Genomic DNA, 19350 nt, shown 5'->3' with positions numbered 1-19350 from the left:
GTTTGTGTAACAGGAAATCAAACAATTGTACCAGTGCTATTTCGATTTCATTTTAATGTATGAGGTTCAACGAAAAATAAATCTTTGTGCCATTAAGTTACCATTGATCAAAACAGTTTACATGGTTGTATGTATTATTTATTTATTTGTTTGATCGTGCATCTGCACAAAACATCTCTATGCCATGGTGCGGCGTCCGTCGTCTTGCCGACCGGCCGGCATTCCGTCCGGCGTCAACTTTTCAAAGAACTTCTTCTCCAAAAGATGGAGGCCTATAGTCCTGAAATGTGGCTTATATCATACTGAAATGAAGAGCAAATAAGTTTATTCAAATGAATTACCTTAAAGGGACAATTCACTCAGGCTAATTCTTTTACATAACAAGAAGCAAAATATGGCATAAATGTATTGTTCTACGTTTCTTATGAAACATATAATATAAAATATTGATTAATTCCACGTCATTGTATAATATTTTAATTAATATCGTTGAAATATCAAATCGTTGATCAATACGATTAAGCAGGTACAATATGGACGCTGTACCCATACCCGAGCCAAAGTCACGCACGTTTAACAAATAAACTACATAACCACTGCGAAGGTGATAAAATGATTTTTAGGCAAGACAATTCACCTTATAAGGTAAACACACCACTTTCAGAGCGATTTGAGCAGTTCTAGACAAAAGTTGCATTACTCTACGAGCAAGGGACAGGGTGCGGCATACAAGAAGTTCGACCACAATGTGTAATGGCGGACAGCGAGCGAGTTTGAACATCTACACACATGTCACAACCATGGGCTTTTCAGGCATATCACAGTAAAACCGACTTATCTAATTTCCATTAGAACTGGGGTTTTCCGATATATGTACACATTTTAATGTTCTCTTAGACTGAATTGTCCCTTTAACCTTCATTCAAAGTCACGGGGGTCAAATAGTCTAAAATCTTTTAACGAGTTCTTTTCAATAAGCAAGAGAGGCCATGTTACCTGACATTGGGCCCGTTACATGCTGGGTTGAAGGGCTACACAGTTTGTTCAAATGAATGACATTGACCTTCCTTCAAGGTCATAGGACAGAAACAGGCTATGATAGCCCATCTTTACCCAGTTTCATGAGTATTATTTACTAAAAACCTAAAAAGAAGATTATTCACCAGAATATGTTGCTAACCTTCTATAAGGAGTTTCCATAAGGGATTTCCAATCTATTGGTCCAAACGTGCCTAAATAGAAATGTAACGTCCCCAACTTAAAAAAGCCATATACATAACACTCCATTTTATTGAACGAATTTAATAAATGTTTATCTCAGACTGAAAAAAAGCAAAAATCGAGTACATTGTTTATTGAAAGATCTACAAATGAATTAGGCTTGTTTGCTTCCTGAGACCTTCGATGAAGGTCAAGGCTATTCAAGGTGCTTGAATAAAACTTTAAAAACCCAGGATGCTGCGAGTAAAGTATCCGGTCTACTAGATCATTCAAGCATGCTGCATCCGGTGAGTTTTTAGCTCACCTGGTCAATAGGGCCGGTGAGTTTATGTCATGGCGCGGCGTCCGTCGTCCGTCCATCAAAATTTTCTTTAAATCGCTACCAGTCATAGAGTTTTGCATGGAATGTAACCAAATTTTCTTAGAAACATTCTTGAGAGAAGGGGAACAGATTTTGTATAAATTTTGGCTCAGATCCCTAGGGGGCAGTGGGGGGGGGGGGGGGGGCGGGGACCAATAGGGGAAATAGAGGTAAATCCTTTAAATCGCTACGTCATTGAGTTCTGCATGGAATGTAACCAAATTTGACCAGAAACATCCTTGAAGGAAGGGGAACAGAGTTTGTATAAATTTTGGCTCTGACCCCCAGAGGGCAGGAGAGGCGGGGCCCAATAGGGGAAATGGAGGTAAAGCCTTTAAATCGCTACTTGTCCCAGAGTTCTGTATCGAATGTAACCAAATTTGGCCAGAAATATCCTTAGGTGAAGGGGAACAGAGTTTGTATAAATTTTGTCTCTGATCCCCAGTGGGCAGGAGGGATGGGGCCCATATAGGAGAAATAGTGGTAAATCTTTTAAATCGCTACTTGTCCCAGTGTTCTATATGAATTCCTAAAAAGCAAATTTGGCTGTGACCCCTAGATAGGAAGTGCATCCTTTAGGGGAAAATGAGTAAATCATTGTTCACTACTGTGATAAAGTTTTAGCTCCAAAATTTGGCCAGAAATTATCCTTAGGAGAAGGGGCAACAGAGAATGTGTGTCTGCCGATTAGTTGATATAGAGATAAAATCTTTTTAACATTGCTGACTAGTCATAGTGTTCTGCATGGATTGTAACCAAATTTGGCCAGAAACATCCTTTGGGGAAGGGGAACATTGTTTGTATAAATTTTGGCTCTGACCCCCTAGAGCAGAAAGAATGGGTCCAAATAGGAAAATTAGAGGTAAATATTAAATTCCTTCAGAAAAGAAAAAATGAACCTGTAATCAGAGCATTTCTTGGCATTGAAATACCCAGGTGAGCGATTCAAGCCCTCTAGGCCTTTTGTTTAAGTTATTAGCTCACCTGGCCAGAAGGGCCGGTGAACTTAATCCATGGCGCGGCGTCCATCGTCCTTCGTCCGTACGTCCTTCCGTCAACATTTCCTTTAAAACGCTGCTAGTCCTGAGTTCTGCATGGATTGTAACCAAATTTGGCCAGAAGCATCCTTGGGGGAAAGGGAAGTGAGCTTGTATAAATTGTGGCTCTGATCCCCAAGAGACAGGATGGGTAGGCAAAATAGAGGTAAATTCTTTGAATCGTTACTAGTCATAGTGTTCTGTATGGATTCTAAGCAAATTTGGCCAGAAAAATCCTCTAGGAAGGGGAACAGAGTTTGTATAGATTTTAGCTCTGACCCCCCCCCCCCCCCCCCCCGGTGGCAGTAGGGACGTGGCTCAATAGGGGAAATAGAGGTAAATCCTTTAAATCACTACTAGTCATAAAGTTCTGCATTGATTGTAACCAAATTTGGCCGGAAACATCCTTGAGGGAAGACGAACAGAGTTTGTATAAATTTGTATAAATTTTGGCTCTGGCCCCCGCGGGGCAGGAGGGGCGGGGCTCAAAAGGGGAAATATAGGTAAATCCTTTAAATCGCTGCTAGTCATAGAGTTTTACTTGGAATGTAACCAAATTTGGCCAGAAACATTGATCCTTGGGTAAGTTCAACAAAGTTTGTCACAATAGGGAATTTTGAGGTAAATTTTTAAATTCCTTCAGAAAAAAACAATGATCCTATATTCAAAACATTACTTGGCATTACAATAACCAGATGAGCGATACAGGCCCTCTGGGCCTCTTGTTCAGAAGAGGCTTATACTTAGTTTGCAATTGCAATTAGTACTGTAAACTTGAATGAAGGTCAATGTCATTTATTTAAACAAATCTCGAGTTCATGCCAGTATGCCATACGTACATTATCGGGTATCATAGCTATTTAGTTGTTGAAAATGAATGAACTCATATACATGTAGAGGCCAATGTCGATCATTTAGTAGCACATCGACCAGGAATACTACACGCCCACTGAGTACTTATGCAGAGTCAATTGAACCAGTTTCTTTGACCTGTTACCTTGATTGAAGATCAGCGATGGGGATCAAAGGAATCTGTGTTAATATTTAAGCATATGATGCCGACATGATACCGTACATTACATGAATAACACGTTTTTGTTTGTAATAATGGATATGTGAACAACAGAAACCAGTGGCGTACCTAGCATTGACACAAAGACGCAACAGAGTGCAAATCAATTCTAAAAGAGATCATATGGATCATTCCATACATTATTAAGATATTAATCTATTCAGAGTCAGAGATATACTTAGCTATATGTGTCATTATTATTGTCATACTCACTAATCGAGCCATTAATATGTTATTCACCACAAAAAGTTACATGCACCAACATTTTGAGAATTACAATACATAACGTGAGTCAAATAAAAGATCAAAATTAATATTGGCAGTTTTGTCAAAATTCATTATATTTACGTGTACAGAGTCAGTGCAGTGAAATAAGAGCACGGTCTAACCTATGTTTACGTCTACACTGCAGTAAAATAAATAACACTAAAGAAGCCAAGTTGAGGTTTACATTTTCATTTATTTGTACTATAACATTAGTAATCTTGAAACGACTTCTTCAGGTATGTATTCATCTAGACTTGTGTATAGCATGACAGAACCATTACATTGCATAATTCTGTGTTTGTTTATCCGTACCTTGATTCTCACAGCTGAATTCATCAACACTAATGGTTTTTCACTTGATTACCGAAGAAAAAATAAGAGTTATGTACATAACATTAAGCATTTTAATTTGTTACAAATAGTTGTGGGTACTGTAATTTGTTACCAATAGTTGTGGGTACTGTAATTTGTTACCAATAGTTGTGGGTACTGTAATTTGTTACCAATAGTTGTGGGTACTGTAATTTGTTACCAATAGTTGTGGGTACTGTAATTTGTAACCAATAGTTTTGGGTACTGTATTCAATTTTGTTACCAATAGTTGTGGGTACTGTAATTTGGTACTGTAATTTGTTACCAATAGTTGTGGGTACTGTAATTTGTAACCAATAGTTGTGGGTACTGTAATTTGTTACCAATAGTTTGGGTACTGTGTAATTTGTTACCAATAGTTGTGGGTACTGTAATTTGTTACCAATAGTTGAGGGGACTGTAATTTGTTACCAATAGTTGTGGGTACTGTAATTTGTTACCAATAGTTGTGGGTACTGTAATTTGTTACCAATAGTTGTGGGTACTGTAATTTGTTACCAATAGTTGAGGGGAGTACTGTAATTTGTTACCAATAGTTTTGGGTACTGTAATTTGTTACCAATAGTTGTGGGTACTGTAATTTGTTTCCAATACTTGAGGGGACTGTAATTGTTACCAATAGTTTTGGGTACTGTAATTTGTACAATAGTTGTGGGTACTGTAATTTGTTACCAATAGTTGTGGGTACTGTAATTTGTTACCAATAGTTGTGGGTACTGTAATTTGTTACCAATAGTTGTGGGTACTGTAATTTGTTACCAATAGTTGTGGGTACTGTTTGTAATTGTTACATAGTTGGCGTAATTTGTTCCAATAGTTGGGGACTGTAATTTGTTACCACAATGTTGTGGGTACTGTAATTTGTTACCAATATTGGGTACTGTAATTTGTTACCAATAGTTTTGGGTACTGTAAATTTGTTACCAAAGTTGTGGGTACTGTAATTTGTTACAGTTGTGGGTACTGTAATTTGTTACCAATAGTTGTGGGTACTGTAATTTGTTACCAATAGTTGTGGGTACTGTAATTTGTTACCAATAGTTGTGGGTACTGTAATTTGTTACCAATAGTTGTGGGTACTGTAATTTGTTACCAATAGTTGTGGGTACTGTAATTTGTTACCAATAGTTTTGGGTACTGTAATTTGTTACCAATAGTTGTGGGTACTGTAATTTGTTACCAATAGTTGTGGGTACTGTAATTTGTTACCAATAGTTGTGGGTACTGTAATTTGTTACCAATAGTTGAGGGGACTGTAATTTGTTACCAATAGTTTTGGGTACTGTAATTTGTTACCAATAGTTGTGGGTACTGTAATTTGTTACCAATAGTTGAAAGGACTGTAATTTGTTACCAATAGTTGTGAGTACTGTGATTTGTTACCAATAGATGTGTGTACTATAATTTCTTACCAATAGTTGTGAGTACCGTAATTTGTTACCAATAGTTGTGGGGACTGGCTATTAAAACTGTGGTTTTTGTTTTACAAAAATCAAAATTACTTCACCAATGACAATGTAGTAGGGACATTTCCAATGTGCTGCCAATAGTCTAACGACACGGTCTGTTTGGGTGTCTGCATATGATATTCAATTTATAATTTAAAAACATTATAATTTCTGAACGAATGAACTAATCCATTCAAAGCGGGTTTTTTTCTCCAAAATTTACCAGTTTAAGAACCATTTTTAATCATAAAAACATCGTAAAACTCATCTCAGGCATTCTACACACTAATTTTCCCGGGAGAGAACCCCCAGACCGGTTTGTAATGAACTGCAAATATTGATGAATAAATAGTTGATATAACACATTAAATGTGTAACATTACCAAACGCAGTTGCGTTTACCAATGTATGAACTGTAATCTGCATTATTATCATTGTGGCGTCGCAATTGTCTTGCCGTAGTGATCATGGAAAATGACTGATCAAATAGCTGTTATATCCTTGCTGATGATGACTTGTTTGTTCATTATAGATGCAAATTCTCTCGAAATTTTATCATAAAATCGTAACCAAGTGTAAATGTAAGCATTGAAGTAACTTCATTCAGTTGGCAATTATGGGAGTATGCATGCCAACTGGAAAGAGGCAAATTCAACATGAAGCAATTTCCCGCTGACCAGTTGGCATTCATATTCACATACATGTAATTGCCAAATGAATGAAATTCAATGCTTATTATTAAGAAAAACTTTAGGTTAGTAATAAATATAACGGTCCAACATAGTCTATGAAAGAAATTATCAACAATGTAAATGGTGCCCTATAAATGTTGGTCTCTTTTCAAAAACATATACTTCTTGCCCTTAAAAAGAGCAGTTTATGCTTAACGCCTTTTAAACATGTTTTTCTACTTTTAAACATGGATTTCTAAAATTCATTCTAAAGGAAATATTTCAAATTAAACTTGCAAGTGAACTGATTGTGTTCTAGGCCATCTCATATAGGTTAGTAATTATCACAAGTCTTGATTTTGGTAACATATGTGATAGATGTTATGGTAAAAGCTGCACGTCGTATAAAGCAAATTTCTGAATCACTGAAAACACGAATCTGCATGACAAAAATAATAATTTTCAAGACTCTTTCTCCGTTTAGAATTTAGCATAGAATTAAAATTTATGATTTCGGAAGATAGATTTGAAATGGAACACTGATACTTTTATTTATTTCATTTCTCCCATCCGTTTCCACTGTCGGTAACATAACCATATTGTGAATCTCAACTATTTTTTTCTCTGTACAGCTGTATAGTGATAGTATATATTGTAAAAATTTTCAATAGAAAACATAATAGCATTCCATCCGTTCGAAATCAGTGTCAATAATATACCGGGTAGTTGATTAATTATCACAATTACTAACATTATCAATCCAACAAGTTAAATGCTTACTTTAAATAGTATTTTATTTATCTTTAGACGCATGTACATAGAAAACATTGAACATTTGGAATAGAAATCAAGCTCAAAGCTTACATAATAAATCCTTTCCCTGATACATCAAAGCAATCTCATCTTCGGAGCTGGAAAAATATATAAGAAATTTCAAAAATGGAAAATAAATAAAAACAATAAATACATTATACATGATTACAAGTTAATAAACACATGTTCAGTCTCTGTATATCAATTTACAGTACTTCAACGATTTTAACGGTGTCACACTTGTCTCGGTTCCAACTGCTTTTTTTTCTTGTGAAATTATATTCGTTTACGAATTCGGATTGCAATGCAGTAATATTTAACTATCTTTTGTTACACAACTAAACTAATACGCAGGATCAGGTCCAGCATTTAACTACAATTATATTGTTTTGTTGGGTTTGTTTTTTACATATTTTTCAGATATATCAAATTTTGAGGTCTTCTTGTAAAACAGACTAAGATGTAAATAAAAAAGTCATTGTAGTGATTACTTAAAACTCGAAATTTACCGGACTATTAGTAATAAGGCGATTTTCGCAATCAAAATGTAGCTCAAAAATAATATGAAAAGATGTATAGCCGTGTTGAATTAGCGCATTCATAATAATTGTAAATTGTCAAAGACTTGCATGAAGCTTGATTTGCACATTTAGCACAATAGACGACTGCCAATCGTTCTGTGAACACACATCAACTGTAATGTGTTTGCAGCAGTAGGCTTCAAAATAGCACAATGATTAATCAATTTTGGCTGAACGTCTTTTTTTGCAATGTACCTTATTTTGTTTATTCATTGATTCTAAACAAGTTGCTAAACTTCCAGAAAATTATCTACTCTTACAGATCATACATCAGTAATTTTAGCCATAGTGTAATTTTTTTTAGAAAACCGTGTCCTATGAACAAGCATTTCCATGCTATTTGTAAAAACAAAGAAAGTTTTATGGAGTTTTAACGATGCGAAAAAAAAGATATTTTGAAAATGAAACATCGGAAAACTCAGCAAATAGTATTAACTGAGACAGCAGACAATTTCGTATTGTTATACTAGATTTGGTAAAAATCCGTCGATAAATAAAGCCATTCTCAGGAGAAAAAAGTCGAAACCTTGGAGCAAACAATCGCGTCGCCATTTTTCCGTCGAGCGCTATTGTTAAACTGTCGAATTTCAGAGAGCCTAAAAAAGGCCCTTTGGCACTTAACGGTAGTATCATGGAGCCTATATATAGGCTCTGTGGCACTCTAGGGGTTAATACAAAGATTGTGTATGTTAACATGGCAAATAGAATTTCACTGTATGCTCTTCCACAACAGAAATTTAAACCACAAGATGTTGACAAAAAAACGAAAACAAAAAACAAACAAAAAACAAGAAAAAAACAGCAACAACAAACAAAAAACACCGTCCATTATTTGCACAGCGTATAGATATTGAATCGGAAAAAAAGTGAAGATGCGGTTATGTTTATATTTTATGATTTGTGTGGTAATTTTTTAGAATTATTATACAATTTCTACATATAATCTTCTTACTAACTCTTTGGTGTCTTACTTCCTACCATCAAATTAATACAACTTTATAACTTATCTAACCTTGTCTAATCTGCATACCTGTATACTCGGCGTAATTGTATGGATTTTCCATTAATTTACACTATTTATAACCTACATAATCCGGAAAGCTGACTACACCGAGCAAATATACTGGTCCCAGTGACACCCGGTTTGTTAATAGCAAAACCCGTCCTTTACATAGACACTGGCCATATCTCTACAGCCGGACAACTCCTCTCCACCACATTTATCTTTGTTCTGTACTACCATAGGGTAAACTGAACAGTATAGGAAGTTCTGCCATCTTTCCTCACAGATACTGTGGTTTTTACATAAACCATTGTACTCTGGTTCCTTTAACACGCTCAACGCTACATCTGTATATAGAAACGTAGCGGCATCGACTTTCATAGTTTCAAATACAGGCGAATGTAGTGTGGTGTTTCTTATGTAGGTAAGGTCATATCCCCAATAACACCCTATATTGGGTAGAATATAATCCGCGATATATCTCAACAGTTTGTACATGCTGTCAAAGACATTATCCCTCAGTTGTCGAAGTATTCTACAAGGGGCCATTGTCTCGTTAACTTTGGTGGATATCTCCCTGTCATAATCCACCAGCTCAGGTGAGCGACACAATGGAACGGATGTATAGTTAGTCTCATCTAACTGACCATTTCTAATCAGATCTATTCGGAAGCCCCAGTAACAGCTGCTGGTGTTGGTCGTAAAGTTTACGGCTAAAAACCGCAGTAATTCAAACTGAGAATTGAACTCGGAGGACAGATTGTTATTTTTGTACAAGTTTTCAATTTTGATCAGTATTTCTAACGGTGGTTGGGATTTAGTTATGGAGGTTTCGATCTCAGTATATACCGTTCTTAACATTTCTCTTCGTTTGATTTCATGTCGAATCGTTATGAGTTTCTTTTTGATGTATGCTATAATATGTTCCAAGTGAGTATTCATATGACACGTGTATGTATATTTAATATTCACAGGATTGTGAAGTTTCTTAAGGTATACACGAAATGCCGGAAACAAATCTGGTGGAAAATAGCCAAGAATAGTCTGAAGCGGTTTCACAATTTGTTTTATGTACTTTGATTTGAAACTTTTGATCAGCGCCATCTTTTGCTTCATCTCTTTTATAGGTAATTTAATTGCGGTAATTTGCTTTATAAGTTCGTCCCGGACCCGTTTTTCTTCCGTTATTTGGGTATACAAATCATACACAGAAAACCCAATACCGATAACAAAACCAGCAGCGCTCAACGCCTTTATCAGTGTTGATATCGTCTTTTTCACGAACAATTTATACAATCCTAGAAACTCAAAAGCGGATGCAAAAACACCTACAACATAGGCTATAGAATGGTCCAGAATCCAGTCGCTGGAATTAGTAATTGGAATGTCCGATTGTGTTTCAGACAGTTTTAAATGATCCAAGATATCCGTCTTGTTTATCAACTTTTCTAACAAATATTCCAACTCGATGTAATGGTCTCGTGTTTTACTCAACTGAGAAGGCAGTTTGAGCCATCCGATTTCATTCATTTGGCGTTTTAATGTCGAGCGTAGCTTCTCGGCCAACGGCTTAAGATTTCCGAATTCTTTTCTGGAAAGAAAAAAAAATAAAATCTTAATTAATGTATTTACAAAATAAAAATTATAGCAATCCTCATCCAGTAAGCTTGCCACTCTGACGGCTTTAGATATTTAGCATGCTGATAAGTCAAAGACCCACTAGACTTATATAAGGTAAGCGTGCTGATAAGTCAAAGACCCGCTAGACTTATATAAGGTAAGCATGCTGATAAGTCAAAGATCCACTAAACTTATATAAGGTAAGCATGTTGATAAGTCAAAGACCCACTAGACTAATATAAGGTAAGCATGCTGATAAGTCAAAGACCCACTAGACTTATATAAGGTAAGCATGCTGATAAGTCAAAGATCCACTAAACTTATATAAGGTAAGCATGCTGTTAAGTCAAAGACCCACTAGACTTATATAAGGTAAGCATGCTGATAAGTCAAAGATCCACTGAACTTATATAAGGTAAGCATGCTGATAAGTCAAAGACCCACTAGACTTATATAAGGTAAGCATGCTGATAAGTCAATGACCCACTAGACTTATATAAGGTAAGCACTCCGTGATGCAAAATTGTGCGTTTTATTTCCGAAGTATTGTAAAATGTTAACCAGGCAAGATACCTAACAGCACTTAGGATGTCAAACTTAAATACGATACCAAGGAGATGTAGTGAACAGGTTTAGGTTACATTATAACACACAGCCTCGAAACTTTGACGAATTTTATTTAGTTGGACACTATTTTTGGGACGTTTTTGCACTCCAGAATGTAATTACCTATTTGCAATTTACAATAAAAACGCCATGGCCTACATTTTTTTACATACCTCGACATAGACAAACGTTAGGTGACAATAACCGTATTTATTTGTTTGACACCTCACTTCAATCCCTATCGTCTCCCTTATGTCGTTTTTCAACTTCGACAACTGTCCGGGTCAAGTCGGCGGCCATTTTGGTACTACTCTTCAATTTTATGTCTAGCCCAATCTCATTGGTCGGCTTTATTGGTATTACTCTTCAATTTTATGTTAAGTGCAATCTCATTGGTCGACATAATTTACTTGACCAATGAAAGTTCAATTTACATAAAATTGAAAGGTAATACCAAGATATGTCTATCTCACCCTACACATTTGACGAAATCTTTTATTTGCACCTTCTCAACATAAATGTGACATAAAATATGACATTAAAGATACATTGATCACAGCGAGATTTTAAAGCTTACTTCATTTCACAGACTGACGGATAAAAGAGACATCCCTTTTGGAGAGCGACACCACGGAAAGCAGTCGTTGTAATTGTGGCTGTTAATGCCACAATCCCGAGAGCAAATAACCTGAAATGGATGAAAAGTAAACGCACTGAACGTAGACTAGAAAAAAAACTCACATTATTTCGAGTTTAGATAGGAACATTATTTATCGACCACGGTTTGGATTTATAGAAAAACGAAAATAGAAAGACAATACCATATAGGCTCGTTTTATTTTCTTTAGCTATAGCCAACGGCTACTTGATTACATGCCGGATAATGGGATGTGGGAAAACCGAAGTACCCGAAGAAAAAACATAGCCCTATGGTCAGTAACTGTCAAATGATCCAAATTAGAAAATATGTGGACTTTTATATGAAAGTAATAAAAATAAATGACGAAGGAGTTTGTTCCTGTTAAAACTTACCAAACAGCTCTTTTATTTCTGGTGTGACCTTAAATACAAAGTGAGACAGGATAACCAATCATTTCGGTTCACATTTTACTAATAAGTCTCATTGTATCTCACATATTAATGCATCTATTATCTAGCGTTTAACTGTCACGCATCACTTAATCATTACCTGTCACACACTTGAAGAAAAGGTCTGGGTGGTGCTCCCACTGTAACCCAGTCTCTACGCTGGAGGCCTTGAGGACGTGTATTCCTCCGCTTCCATCCTGTGGATTTCTGACCCTGCTCTCGAGGTGGATGGCGATCTGTGTGCTGTTTGTAAGGTGCCCTATACCAGAGATATCAAACAATTCCAATTAATCACATACCATAAAATCGCAATTCCTTTTAGGTTGTGTATAGTTTATTTGGGAATTATCTTATGAGTGATGATTATTTATGTTCGAGAAAACGCCGATTTTGTCACACCAAATAAAGGGTGCAACTATGCGACTCGATAAAAACACGTATGCTGATGTCGAAATTAAGCAACGATTTTAATTAGATATTACTGAGGACCTTGGACATTTTTATAAAGACAACACAATCATAATACGAGATCTTTTGCGTTCCAGTATTTATCGCATATATATTGATGACCATCACTGAAGACGATAGTAGCGCCGTTTTCAACAAATATGACACACAAATATCTTCAATCGGGATCTGGAGATTCTTAGTGGAACGTGGAATTTGCATGCATTGTGTGCGTTTTACCAAATATCTCTAGCGTGTGTGTTACGCCAAAGGTAAACAACGAAGTGTATTGAAAGGAGCGTAACAACTTTCATTTTCAGTAATCCAATGAAATTTAATTAAACGATTACCTCACACATACACCAAATCCCAATTGAGGACATTTTTGTGTTATATTAGTTGAAACGCAGCTGGTATTGGCCGCGGTCTTTGTGACGGCACTTTCATCTTTCCAATGGTAGTTATCGTTTTTGTGAATATTTACTAGGAATATGAAGAAATGTTGTTTTTAACCGCTAAAGCTATTTTCTTCTCTGAGGGCTTTCCGCCCTTTTCGTTTGTAGTATACTGTATGTAGAATACGAATTTTATGATTTTTCATCTAGATCCCTTAATCATCTTAAAACTCGTCTATGGACACTCCAAATAGATTTAAACTGTAGCTAATTCTCAGATCCATGTGTTCAGCAGTATGGTTTGGATTGGTGTATTTTGTTTACATCCTATTAACAGCCAGTGTCATTTAATGATGGCCCTCCGTGGATGTGGCGTCTTGCGTGTGTGTGTTTTGGGAGACTATATATGTGTTATGTCTTCTCGTATAGCGGAACTCTTGCACTATTGAAGTTGTATATTACTGAAACATGCCACCGAAGACACCTAGTAACACACTCCACCTAGTCACATTGTACTAACAACGGGCGAATCAGTCGTTCCACTCTCTTCTTGCTGAGTGCTTAGCACTTTTATAGACTATGATGTGTCGGGGGAAAGTCCCAGAGTCTACCTTACCGGGGCGAGCGCTCAACCGAAGGTCAATAGTGAGGCGGTGTCAAGGGAGACTTTAGGAAGAAGAAAGTTATTAAGAAAACGATCTACATTTTATTTTTATCACCTTTGAACAACCCTGTCACCAATAATCAAACAATCTCCCCCAGGGTGCATTGCGGTCCCCACAATTTTAATGAATGTTGGGACCGCAATGACCCCTGGGAGAGATTGATAAGGCCAAAAATATATATGTCTGTTTAGGGCAAAAGAAATAGGGTCGGAAGATAGGGATATTGTTTTTAGTGTCTATCACTCTAAAGCAATGGTCGGAACCGGAGTCCGAGACCGACTTTTAATTTTTTCGTAGAAAAGTGGGAAAAAATTAGGGTCGGGGGTAAAAAAAATATGGTCCGTCGGGTAACCCTAAACAGTCATATTTTTTGGCCTAACCTAAGTGACCTGAAGTAAACTGAGCAAAACAAGCCATCCCCATCACCCATGTCCCCAGAGATGTTTCAATTTAAATCAACCGCGCATGACCTAGATTGACCTTTGTTGTGATAGTGGAACTCATCGCTGGTCATGTCTTCTATTTAGAAATTTCCCAAACAAGGGAGATAATCATACAGATATTTGAGTTGTCTCCCTCTCATGATACCCCTTTTAGACAATCGGACTTCCTCGGGCCTTTCAGGCAATGCCCGAGGAGTTCCGATTGCCGTTTAGAAGCAAATGCACAACTACTTGTGACCCATGCCAATATCTCTCATGACCTATATGGTATATGTAGAAGACTCTTACCCATCACCCATGACTGAAGTTCCTCTAGATAGAATAACTCCATGGATATAGTTTCGTTGTCATAGTACGCCCGGTAGATGGCGGAGTGTCCCATCCCTCCTATACGTATGAATTCGTCAATTATTTCCTGCTTTTCGATTAGTCTTTTGCTGGATAGGATAAGAGTATTGCATGTACCTGCAAAAATAAAAAAAATATGATTTCGTCATTTTATTTTCATTGAAAACATTGCTACTGGAAACCGATAGCCATTATTGTATCATGATGAGACTTGATATATTGTTCAAAAATAAAGATGGGTTTGTACATTAACGCCCAACAGACGTGATAGGACAATGTCAGCCAAATGGTCAACCAATGGCCAATTGATAGCTGGAGAGTAGGTCTGACGCTACCAAGCCCGACAAAAACTGAAAGTTGACCTGAAGCTATGTCTTGGTACTATTCTCTGAAGTCAAATAAGGCTGGGAACTCTGTCATGTGACCTACGGCACCCACTTAACTTTAAGCGATTAAAAAGCACATTTATACCAACTAACATATTCGTGGTCCGACCAAAATTTAAAGTTGATCTGACGCTATACCCATCCTCGATACCCCAGGGGTTGCGATCACTTATACGATCTCGACACCCTTTGAATATCTCATAGTAAAACTGAAGCAGCTCAGAGTGAAAATCTGAACCAGGCACAGACCAGCGAAAATTTCCTTTGAAGACTACATAAAGAGCGACGCCCAACTTCAAAAGCTACACAGTTAACCACCGTTTACCGTTATCCGGCTCATATATTTTTATTTATAATTTGTTTATTTATTATTCATAATTATTTATTATTTCTTTTATATGCATCAAAGACTAATTTATCAGTTCTTTTCTGTTACCTCAAGTTTTACTATGGGATAGTCCAGGGGTGTCAAAATCGTAAGTGATCTGGAATATCGAGGATGACGCTATACCAAGCCCGACCAAAACTGAAAGTTAAACTGACGCTACCAAGGCCAACCAAAACTGAAAGTTAAACTGGCGCTACCAAGCCCAACCAACACTGAAAATTGACATGAAGCTACCAAAACTGATAGTTGGTCTGAGGCTACCATGCCTGGTAGATGGCTCTGTCGCACTATGGCGTAGGTTCCGTTATCAAACCGCTTCCGTTTCTTCGATTTTAGCATGAATGAGCTAAGAATCGAAACATATGGCGATGAAGCAAAAGCAAATGATGAAATAGCAAAATCACGACATGGTTTTCCTAAAGGGTAAAAACCTGTGATTACAATTACTGTGTCGTTTATCGACAGATATACACTCAGAATATTGAGGACGGGGTAATGATAACTCGCTACATGTACGAGTCCAGTAAACTTGTTTCTTCTGTATTTTAGAAGAAGGCTTTTATAAGTTGAATTAACTTTTGCCTGATCCTTTTGTCCTTTGTATTGGCAATAAAATATGTTTTGATTGCCTTCGCTGTACCAAGTGTACCACATACCTTGAGGTCTGTGATAACCACTAATACTGCTAGACCGGACATGTCTTCGCGTAAGTTGTTCTCTTTCCAGGAATGCTGAAAGAGATAATAAATATTTATAACAATTGTTGTCGTTGATCATGTATAAAGCTTAAGCAAATAAAAAAAGTAATCTTCAATAATACCCTTTGAATGAATTTGTTCAATCGCCGAGACCATTATCAGAATTTAGGATGTACATCGGTAGTCGGGCCTCGAGGAAGAAAACAAAACAAATGAAGCTCTGTCATTATTACTCGCCATACGTTATACCTATCCGTTCATCCTCAATAATATCCAACCCCTGGAAAATGTCATAGTAACACTGAAAACAGTTCAGGCCAAAAACATGACCAATCATAGCCTTTTTTGAAGGTTACAGATACTTCAAAGTCACTGTCAACAACAGTGAACCTTTATTTAATTCTTTTGATGTATATCAAAGGACCAAACTGTCCGTCTCATCTGTTGCCGCACACAGCGCCTTCAGTTTTACTGTGATATGGGGTGGATATAACGAGAAATTTTGAAAAAGAAAGTTATTACAGTTATCAACTGATAGTTTACCCATTATATCGGTGCTAGAGTGCATTACTAAACGGGAAACGGGGGGAAATTAGTACTAATGGGAAATATTAATATAAATAAAGCAATTTAGAAATAGCATTGAAATATTGGAATTAATTTTAAACTATAGTTGTATCATCTACACATCTTCAAATTCCTTTAGAACTAGTATTACGTACCTGTGACGTCAGAGTAAAAGAATGCTACGCAGACGATTAGCCACCAATAAGTTACAGCTTTCTGTGTGGCGCCCATTATAGGGCTGGGGTTGAAATGAAGGTTGGTCGGCAGTTGTACTCAATTTATTTATGCAGTCGCCTGGTATTTCCATAAATGTCTACTCTTTATCTTTTTGGATAACAGAGTTGTTGCTATTTCAATAATAAATACATATGTGACCTATATTCATGTACCGTGTAATGGTAAAACCAGTGGTTTCGCATTACCTGTAATGCCAGAATGACTTGAATAACACCGGTAGTCATTCACATTTTTTTTCTGTGATGTACATGACATGAAATACTGTCGAATCTAATTAGATCATTCTGTAGATACCATGTTGATCATTATCACGCAATACACCTTTAACTTAATTAAAGAACTTCTCTTAAGCAGGAGCGTCAGACTAGTAAATCAGAGGTCCCTAGCATGAGACAGTGATTATGATTTTAAATGTAAAAGTCCTGCACTCTATTATATGGAAATCTATCCTCTCCCCATGCTGACAACTATGTATAATGCACAGTGGAATCTATTTAAAATATATAATTGTTTATTGACTATAATTTAGTGATACAAGGTTTTATAAATATAAAAAAATAAGTTGTTTCGGGATTTTTTTTTCTTTTTCTTCCAAAAAATATATTTATGACAGGTTTTCTGACTGGCAAGTCAATTGTAAATTTAATTAAAATGCTCTACTATAATATCCACTGAAAGGAACAGAAGAAGTACAAATTAACAAATATACATGTCAAATTCAGTTGAGGTAATTTGCATACAACTATATGTAGACTACTAGCACATATCTATCGCAATGTGAAATGGCTTTTCAGACTGATTGCCGGGTATATTGAAGAAATGACACGAGTCTAATCCTTCATTTACACGTAACTTTTACCCCGTCGTCGAATCTACAAAAACGAGTCATTTCCTAGAGGAAGATAACAAAAAAACATTACAATGAGTACACAGTTTTATATAGAACCAGCTATAGTGGAATCGTATTTTATGGAATACCGACTGTATACCTAAGCAATGAATTTCCAGGTAAATCTCAGCTGGCCGGATATGATATCACTAGCTAATTATATCACATTGTTGATATCTATACTACAGAGTCCACTACAGTAGCATTGTATATTGAATTCGTGTATCAAAACATGAAAATGTCAACGCCGGTGATGAAGTTAATTAATTAAGGATATCAGAAACAATTCGTCTTGCTATCTACCATTTACTACATGTAGTCATTAATTCAAAGGCATTTGCAGACTTAAAAAAAATAATCTGACAGCGTGTCTTAGTAATAATGACTTCAAAGATTACATTTATTACTAAGACATTATAATACCTGCGATAAAATCAAGATGTTTGCATTGGTGTGGCTGTAACTGCACATTGCCTACAGTTTTTACTTTTTACTATATATCTACATATATATACACATGTATCATATATACTTTATACAGACTATAGTTACATGTACTGTACTAGTCTCTTTTATGTTATCAGTAAATGATATAGATGTGACTCAAATATTGTTGTATAAATGATACTGTAATTATCTAAATGTGACAGTACAGAAACAGTGAGGTACGAACTATTTTGTTTATTCAGATTAAAAATAACTTATAATTATATACGATATAAAGCTGATGGTATGACCAATATTCTCTTTAAATATCTTGGTGCATATTTATCGGTTAACAACTGGAGATAATAACATATATGCGCCGTAACAAGACTGCTATTTTTTCTTCCGTAATCTATTGAAAGCAATCAAGTTTGATTAATTTAGTTGTGAAAATCAACCAAATGCAAGGATGAATATGTATAATATAAACAGATTATTATATAACGATTTAGCAGTTCTGTCAAAATTCATCTTGAGTTCATATTATATATAGACTATTGAATCTTCATGCATGTCTTCAGAGACTTACATATGTACATGTAGGCTAGATATAACATGTACATGTACGGTGGCTGATATGTGCCATTTCGTCTTTTCGTCTTTTCGCCCCGAAAAGACGAGAATTAAGAAACCTTAATTTTCGTTTTCGTCTTTTCGCCCCGAAAAGACGAAATTTAACAAATTGAAATTTCGTCTTTTCGCGGCGAAAAGACGAAAAGACGAAAAGTCAAACACGAAAAGACGAAAGCGACTTTTCGCTTTCAAAATTCTCGTCTTTTCGTCTTTTCGCCCCGAAAAGACGAAAATTAACAAACCATTAACAAACCTTAATTTTCGTCTTTTCGTCTTTTCGGGGCGAAAAGACGAAAAGACAAAATGTCATAAATCAGCCACCGTACATAACAGTTCTTCTTTATATAACTTGATAGTGTTATATCTAGGCCTACGTTCTGGGCAAGGTACAACGGTTTCGTTTATTTTTAGAGACCGGCTGATGCAATATCAGCTGTCTCTATAAATAGCTACTTTCGCTTTGGGCAGTCGTGTTTCTACAAAATTGAAATAGCGGAACGCAAATGTATACAAATACCATTAAGTTATAATTTTCACATCAAAATAATTCAATATTTTTTTTCTTATTGCTAATTGATTTTTTATTTGTGATTTAATAGCAAAAAGTTAAGATGAAATCAAAGATTATTTTGAATCTTCCTGCATTTCGTTTTAATTTTAGAACTAT

At 36.1% G+C, this 19350-nt stretch overlaps 1 protein-coding gene across 2 annotated transcripts; it reads right to left on the bottom strand.

The window, feature by feature from the left end:
• Positions 1–7224: 7224 nt before the first annotated feature.
• LOC138323294 (uncharacterized) lies at positions 7225–19329 on the bottom strand. 2 transcript variants are annotated; one of them, XM_069267792.1, is made up of 7 exons: positions 16654–19329; positions 15890–15964; positions 14400–14576; positions 12262–12420; positions 12105–12132; positions 11650–11760; positions 7225–10437 (listed from the first exon to the last, which is right to left on the bottom strand). In XM_069267792.1, exons 1-7 carry the CDS (start codon positions 16727–16729, stop codon positions 8991–8993), a joined length of 2073 nt encoding a protein of 690 aa, XP_069123893.1. In that variant the 5' UTR covers positions 16730–19329; the 3' UTR covers positions 7225–8990. The 2 variants fall into 2 exon arrangements, with proteins under 2 accessions (XP_069123893.1, XP_069123894.1); XM_069267793.1 differs by lacking the exons at positions 12105–12132; positions 15890–15964; positions 16654–19329 and having other exon boundaries at positions 14400–14542.
• Between the last annotated feature and the right edge of the window lie 21 nt (positions 19330–19350).

The sequence above is a fragment of the Argopecten irradians genome, chromosome 5 (genome assembly GCF_041381155.1).
Source record: "Argopecten irradians isolate NY chromosome 5, Ai_NY, whole genome shotgun sequence".
Classification (NCBI taxonomy): Eukaryota; Metazoa; Mollusca; class Bivalvia; order Pectinida; family Pectinidae; genus Argopecten; species Argopecten irradians.
The sequence above is the reverse complement of the archived record's forward strand: the minus strand, read 5'-3'. Positions and strand labels throughout refer to the sequence as shown.